At 41.3% G+C, this 8059-nt stretch overlaps 1 protein-coding gene across 1 annotated transcript; it reads left to right on the plus strand.

Annotated features, from left to right (window-relative positions):
- Positions 1-5194: 5194 nt before the first annotated feature.
- On the plus strand, positions 5195-6576 carry CCDC89 (coiled-coil domain containing 89). The gene has a single exon (XM_049891100.1). It carries the CDS (start codon positions 5300-5302, stop codon positions 6389-6391), a length of 1092 nt encoding a protein of 363 aa, XP_049747057.1. The 5' UTR covers positions 5195-5299; the 3' UTR covers positions 6392-6576.
- The last annotated feature ends 1483 nt before the right edge of the window (positions 6577-8059 follow it).

The following is an 8059-nucleotide window of genomic DNA, read 5'->3' on the forward strand; positions in this document are numbered from 1 at the left end:
CTACATAAACAAAGAAACAACTGCTATTAATATTTTGGGTGTTTTTTGGTGTCTTTTTCCTTTCATAGGAAATATAGTCTACGAATTCACTCTATTACAGCAGACAACGAAATATGGTAATCAGTAAATAAAAGTTTTAATATATGTATGTCCTTTTTATTTACATCAAGAGGACCATTCTAATTCTCTAGTCATTTGCCTTGACTTTAGAAGTTCCATCCGAAACTTGCAGTTTAAGGAAAAATGAAGAGAAATGAGGAAAAGTTACAGAATAAGCTTAATTCATATTTTTTAAGTCTTTGGATTTCACTTTCACAAAACCTTAATATCCCATCTTTTAAGTGAACTTTTTTGAAAATGTTAAAGTTTTGGTTCAAATAATTTCACCAGTTTTCAGCCTTGTTTTTTCCTATATGGGCAATAGAGTCAAGATTTGGGAGATGAAACCCTGGTCTTTGAGACTTTAGGGAAAATCTGAAACTCTTCTTTCAGATCTCTTCTGCTCCCAGTGAAATCTGAAACACTGAAAATCCATCCAAAGTGTGTAATGATATCCCAGGCTTTTTCCTTACCATCATGACTTGGGAGAAGGAAAGCCTGCCCACCAGAAACCGTGATCTCAGGCACAGCCAGCTCCTTGCTCATTAAGGCCATTCTGGATTTTTAATTTTATGTGTTATCTTTTCCAGTTATCTTTCTAACAGAAACAGTGTGCATGCCATTAAAAATTATAGACATGATAATTTTATATTCTATCATATGGACATATCATAATCTTAATATTCTCCCTATTTTGGACATTAACGTTTCCAACTTTTATTTTTTATAAACCTCACTGCAATAAAAAGCTTTGGGCAAAACTTTTTCTTTCAGATTATTTCCTGAGCAAAGATTCCCACAGAGGGCAATTACTAGTTCAAAAGACATAGGTTTTCAGTATATCCTGTCAAGTAACTCTAACCAACTGTATAAGAGAGTGCCTGTCTGCCTATGTCCAGGGCTTCAAGCCAGTTCGAACTGGTTCAGTCGCGGCCAATGAAGCAAAACTGGAACAGAACCAAATTTTTTAAATTTGAGTGATCTAGAACGTAACCCAAATGAGAAAAACTACAGACTGAAAAGCTACAGACTGAAGCCCTAGAATGGGACGCTCAGAAGAGGCATAGTAAGCCCCTTCAGGAGCCAGATGCAAGAGATTGGATTATTGCCAGGGCGGCACACATTCAAAGCCGCGCCATTGGCAACTTTGAGCAGGGCACTGCTATTTCCAACTGCACAAAATTCAACCGGCAAGAGATTTGGTTGCTATGCAACACGTACGCTGCCCTTGTTTTCTAAGAGGGAAATTAAGTTTCTAGCAGGGCTTTGACCTGAATTTTTTTTCCTGTTGTGGTTATGGTTCCGGTTTACCCAAGTTTTAAAATTTGGGCCTCCAGACTCAATGGTCTGACTGAGACTAGAAGGACCCCAGTGGTCATAGCCCCCAGACCTTCTGTTGGCCCAGGACAGGAACCATTCCCGAAGCCAACTCTTCAGACATGGATTGGACCGGACAATGGGTTGGAGAGGGATGCTGGTGAGGAGTGAGCTTCTTGGATCAGGTGGACACTTGAGACTATGTTGGCATCTCCTGCCTGGAGGGGAGATGAGAAGGTGGAGGGGGTTAGAAGCTGGCGGAATGGGCACGAAAAGAGAGTGGAGGGAGAGAGTGGGCTGTCTCATTAGGGGGAGAGTAATTGGGAGTGTGTAGCAAGGTTGTTTTTAGCAAGGTGTGTATGGGTTTTTGTGTGAGAGGCTGACTTGATTTGTAAACTTTCACTTAAAGCACAATAAAAATTATTAAAAAAAAAAAAATTCGGGTCTCTTCTGGTGTCACTTACTTGGCCATGATTGAACTGGGAGGAATCAGTTCAAAGACCTCCTTATTCCTTATATCTTTACCAGGTCTGGGTAGTCTTAAAAAGGGGAAGGTAGGGGGGAAACCTTGACTAATTTAATACATGAAAGGATATCTTCTTTTAACTTGTATTTATTGAATCACTGGTGAGGTTCAATTCTTTGTCATTTCTGTTCCCTGTTTTGTGTATTTGTTCATTTCTGTTTTGAGATATTAAGTGTTTTCTTCATTTCTGTGGACTCTATAAAAATATAAATCCATTGTCTGTCATATTTATTGTGAATATTTTTCTCAGTTTGATGTTTGCCTTCAGCATTCAGTCCACACACATTTATGTGAGTCTCTCCAATGTGCTGACCATTGGTCTAATCATCAAGGATGAAACAGACATAGTTCCCGCCCTTAATGATCTCATAGTATAAAAGGGGAGGCAGCCAGGTAAACAAATGAATGCAATAAAACTTTCACTTGCTACACTAGAAGTATGAATAAGCTATGCTGGACGAACTAAAAGTAGTAGTCACTTCTACATATAAAACCAAAAGCCATACCTGTTGCCATCAAGTCAATTCTGACTCATAGCAACCCTATAGGACAGAGTAGAACTGCCCCGTAGAGTTCTCAAGGAGCACCTGGTAGATTTGAACTGCCGGCCTTTTGGTTAGCAGCCATACCACTTAACCACCGCACTACCAGGGTTTCGGGTTCTACATATAGGGGTCATAAAAGGTTTTACAGAGGAGATGATTCTTAACTGAGTATAAAAAGATGAGTAAACGAACAGATATATGCACACCCATGTTTATTGCAGCTCTGTTTACAATAGCAAAAAGCTGGAAGCAACCAAGGTGTCCATCAACGGATGAATGGGTAAATAAATTGTGGTATATTCACACAATGGAATACTACGCATCGATAAAGAACAGTGACGAATCTCTGAAACGTTTCATAACATGGAGGAACCTGGAAGGCATTATGCTGAGTGAAATTAGTCAGAGACAAAAGGACAAATATTGTATAAGACCACTATTATAAGATCTTGAGAAATAGTATAAACTGAGAAGAACACATACTTTTGTGGTTGGGGGGGGAGGGAGGGAAGGTGGGAGAGGGTTACTTACTGATTAGTTAGTAGATAAGAACTACTTTAGGTGAAGGGAAGGACAATACTCAATACACGGAAGGTCAACTGGACTGGACCAAAAGCAATGAAGTTTCCGGGATAAACTGAATGCTTCAAAGGTCAGCAGAGCAAGGGCGGGGGTTTGGGGACTATGGCTTAAGGGGACTTCTAAGTCAATTGGCAAAATAATTCTATTATGAAAACATTCTGCATCCCACTTTGAAATGTGGCATCTGGGGTCTTAAATGCTAACAAGTGGCCATCTAAAATGTATCAATTGGTCTCAACCCACCTGGATCAAAGGAGAATGAAGAATACCCAGGTCACACGGTAACTATGAGCCCAAGAGACAGAAAGGGCCACATGAACCAGAGACTTCCATCATCCTGAGACCAGAAGAACTAGACGGTGCCCGGCCACAACCGATGACTGCCCTGACAGGGAGCACAACAGAGAACCCCTGAGGGAGCAGGAGATCAGTGGGATGCAGACCCCAAATTCTCATAAAAAGACCAGACTTAATGGTCTGACTGAGACTAGAGGAATCCCGGCGATCATGGTCCCCAAACCTTCTGTTGGCCCAGGACAGGAACCATTCCGAAGACAACTCATCGGACATGGAAGGGACTGGACAATGGGTTGGAGAGAGATGCTGACGAAGAGTGAGCTACTTGTATCAGGTGGACGCTTGAGACTGTGTTGGCATCTCCTGTCTGGAGGGGAGATAGGAGGGTAGAGAGGGTTAGAAACTGGCAAAATTGTCATGAAAGGAGAGACTGGAAGGAGGGATCGGGCTGACTCATTAGGGGGAGAGTAAGTGGGAGTATGTAGTAAGGTGTATATAAGCTTATATGTGACAGACTGACTTGATTTGTAAACTTTCGCTTAAAGCACAATAAAAATTATTTAAAAAAAAAAAAAGATGAGTAAATTGGTAGAGTAACAAGGGACAAGGTGGGAAAAGGCATTCCAAGCAGAGAGAACATCCATAGACAGAGCCAGAGAGCTGCTTGGTTGGGAGAACTTCAACAGTTGGGTTTGGCTAAGGAGTAAATTGCCAGGTAGGTTCACAGGGAGAAGAGGCTAGAGAGATCTCAGAGGCCATATAACTTTTTAAATTATACGTAACTTTAGATTTCCTGTTAAGTCAAATTGATTCAAGTTTTTCCTTTCTGATCTCATACATATTTTTAAGATAAGTCCTTGGCCCAGAGATTTGATGCTTACCTTTATTTTCTTCTAGTTTTTATTTTTAATACTTATATTTCATTTTATTCTTTACCTTCAACTATTTAGTCCTTCTTTGGTATACTATATAGTAAGCCTCTTGAATTTTTTTTTAATGTTTACTGCATCTATGTTGTTCAGTAAGCCTCTTTGTAGGATAGCCTTATTTTGCTAATGGATAAAAACGGATTGTCAAATATCTAATACAGACTATTCTCAGATGGGGACAATGCTAGGGGAAACAAAAGATGTTTCATTGGTTTGCTGTCTGTTTCAATATTTAAATGCAAAATGGAGTGTGCCAGATTGGAGCGATGCATCTACAAGCCAAGGACCGTCAAGGATTCCCATAAACCCCCAGAAACTAGGAAGGGGCAAGAGAAAATCTTCCCCTAAAGCCTTCAGAAAGAGCACGGCCCCGCTGACACCTTGATTTCAGGTGTCTAGCCTCCAGAACTGTGAGACAATAGAGTTGAGCTAAACAAACTGAGCTGTGCCAAATGTCACAGGTGCAGACTCACAGCTATTTAGGCTCCTGGCTCTCAGGGCACCACTGCTGCTTTGTGTTCATAGATTACACATTTTTGATGAGCCAACTGTATTTCCACAGACAGTTATTCTCGTGACAACTGAAGGAGGGCGAGAAAGGAGGAGTATGTCACCACCAGTCTGATTTGTTTACTACTGCCAGAAGTTAACTGGAACCCAGTTTCTTCCCCTGATGCGGGCTGGAAATGGAGTGGGGTTGGCCTCTCTGTACCATATAGGCCAGACACTAGGCTGTGAGCTGAGAGCGGTGATTGATTAGAAAGCCAAGCACAGCCTGACCAGATTGGCTCTGGGCTCACCCAGGTCTCTCTGTTGTTACTTCACAGCATTCTGAAGACCTGTCCACCAATCACAAGGCTCCTTACTGAAAAAAGCCAACTGCTGGAGAGTGCCAGGAGTCCCTAGCAACACCCTGCAGCTTTTGAAATCTGAGGGAGAAAGACTGTGTAGTCGGCCATTAGTGGAGGAAAGTGCCTATTCATCAGGAAGAGCAGGCTCTCAGGATGGACACCTCTTTCCAGTCCACTGAAGAACCCTTAGATAAGAAAGATGACAAATTGCAAAACCAGGAAGAGGAGCTGGAGTTTAAGGAACTGGACGGTCTGAAGGAAGCCTTGGCAAACCTCCGGGGACTGTCGGAGGAAGAGAAGAGTGAGAAGGCAATGCTTCGCTCCCGCATCCAAGAGCAGTCCCAACTCATCTGCATCCTGAAGAGGAGGTCAGATGAAGCCCTGGAGCGCTGCCAGATCCTGGAGCTGCTCAACACAGAGCTGGAGGAGAAGAGGATGGAGGAGGCTGAGAAGCTGAAGGCCCAGAGTGAGCAGGCCCGAAAGCTGGAGGAACGCTTTATGACTCTGGCAGCCAACCACGAGTTGATGATCCGCTTCAAGGACGAGCATAAGCAGCAGAATGTCAAGCTGAGGGAGGAGAATGAGAAGCTGAGACTGGAGAACAACAACCTCTTCAGCCAGGCTTTAAAGGACCAGGAGGCCAAAGTATTGCAACTCACCACCCGAAGCGAGATCCTCGCCAAGGAGCTGGAGACCCTGAAACAGAGGTGTATTCAGGATGCCAGCCAGGCACAGGCCCGAGAGAAGGAGCTGCTGGAGCTGCAGAGCCAGCAGGCCTGCATCCACACCAAAGAGACAGAGCAGCTGCACAGCCAGCTGCAGAGCCTCAAGGAGCAGTATCAGCAAGCTGTGCAGCAGATGGCAAAGGCTGAGGAGGCACACAGCAGCCTGAGCCAGGAGCTGCAGACCAAGCTGCAGACAGTCACCCGTGAGAAAGAGGAGCTGCTGCAGCTGTCCATGGAGAGGGGCAAGGTGCTTCAGAACAAACAGGCAGAGATCCGACAGCTTGAGGAGAAGCTGGAGATAGCAGATACGGCCAGGAGGCATGCCCTAGAGCGGTTTCAACAAGAGGCTGTGGCCGTGGACAGCAACTTGAGAGTCCGAGAGCTTCAGCGCAGGGTGGATGGGATCCAGAAAGCCTATGATGAACTCAGGCTGCAATCTGAAGCCTTTAAAAAGCACAGCCTGGATCTTTTAAGCAAGGAGAGAGAGCTCAACGCCAAACTCCGCCATCTCTTTCCATAAGAAAGCTTCTGCTTCCTCTGGCCTCTGATTTAGAATGCAAATATTTGCACCTTAGCCTTATGTCAAGAGTAAAAATGATATTCCATTTATTATAATTTTAAGCACAAAAGGCAACTCAAAAGCTACCTTACTATGAGATTATTGTTGCTATTTTAAGGCTAACACTAATGTTCAGTTCTACAACCTAGAATACACAAAACTTACCAGATTTCCTTCTGTGCCTTTGAAATCTCCCTTTTATGTCAGTAGCTTCCTGTCCCCATAGCTTGTTTATTCTCAACCTCAAATATTCTCATATATTCTAAGATTTTCAATTAGTAGCTTCTATGATTTAAGTAAATCTTAAATGTGCAATGAGATGCACTGTTGTGGAAAAAAAAAAGTACAACTGACCTTTGAAGGTAGGTAGGTTTATAATGTCCCATAGCTGAGAATGTATATTATAACAGATAACAGCATAATAATAAATGGAATACTTTGCAGAAATAAGTAATTTTGCAACTGCCTAAACAATTGCTTGCTTCAGCTGCCTTGCAGAAGTATTTTATTTTCCAGGTTGATAAACAAAGTTTTCGATCATTTAGTCCTTTACCAAAGTAAACAAACTTTATTATAGTTATTCTATATGAGCAATAAGATTCAAATAAGTGAAATCAGCCAATTTTTATTTGTCCTGCATGTTTAACTCACATTCCATTTTCTTGGTTTTCTCTTTAATAAAGCCAAGGTTTAGATGAGCAATAATGTAAATAATCAGTAGGTTCATTTAATATTGTGTAATATGCTAATAGACAAAAGACTCCAACTCAGGGTGACAAGTTATAGCAGACTGGGCAAGATCCATCCAGCAGCTCATAGCAATTGTTTTCTGTTTTTATTGGCATTTTTCTTGCAATTATTTTTTTCCTTTTTTAAAAAATAAGCTGAATACATACATGTATACTTACAAAAATGTATACTTACATTTTTCTAGGCATACCTAAATATGTAGTTATAAAAACACGTTGTTTTTGTATATTTATATAATGTTCTAAAAGAGGTAGTTATAAAAATATACTTTATACTACTTTATTTCCCAATTTTTAGTTATTGATATATAGACATTATTATGAATACCTCTCAAAATAGATTGTAATATAGTGTTTTTTTCACCCATTTAGGTCCAGGGGTGCCAAGAGTTACATAATAATTTGAGTTTATTAAAAAATATTACTTGGTACCTTTTTAATAAATGATTTCCAAGCAAGTGTAATCTAACTTCAGCCAATTTTTAAGTCTAGTTTCTCACATTTCTGTTAAGATTTTGCTGTTAAATACTACATTTTTTCTTATCAAAATAGAAACCATGTTGCTGATTTCAGAGGACTATATACTTCCTCTTACAGGTTACCAAGAATCAGAATATAGCAGCTAGTTCAATCCTGGCTCTCCTTTATTGAGCCCAGGCTATATATCATTGCACTGAAGAGCTTCGGTTGGGTTGTTTTATTTAATCCTTAGGGCTATTCAAGAAGGTATAATGTTCCTATTTTAAAGAAGAGGAAACTGAAATTCAGTAACTTGGTCAAGCCAACTTAATCACTAGGGTAGCAGGAATTTTGATGACTACACAACACTCAGGAGCCCTGCTGGTGCAGTGGTTTAAGGGGTGGACTGCTAACCAAAAGG

This window comes from Elephas maximus, chromosome 7 (genome assembly GCF_024166365.1).
Source record: "Elephas maximus indicus isolate mEleMax1 chromosome 7, mEleMax1 primary haplotype, whole genome shotgun sequence".
Lineage (NCBI taxonomy): Eukaryota > Metazoa > Chordata > Mammalia > Proboscidea > Elephantidae > Elephas > Elephas maximus.

What these genes read in the sequence shown, in the direction of transcription:
- CCDC89 (XM_049891100.1), top strand. Translation starts at nt 5,300, where the DNA reads ATGGACACCTCTTTCCAGTCCACTGAAGAACCCTTAGATAAGAAAGAT.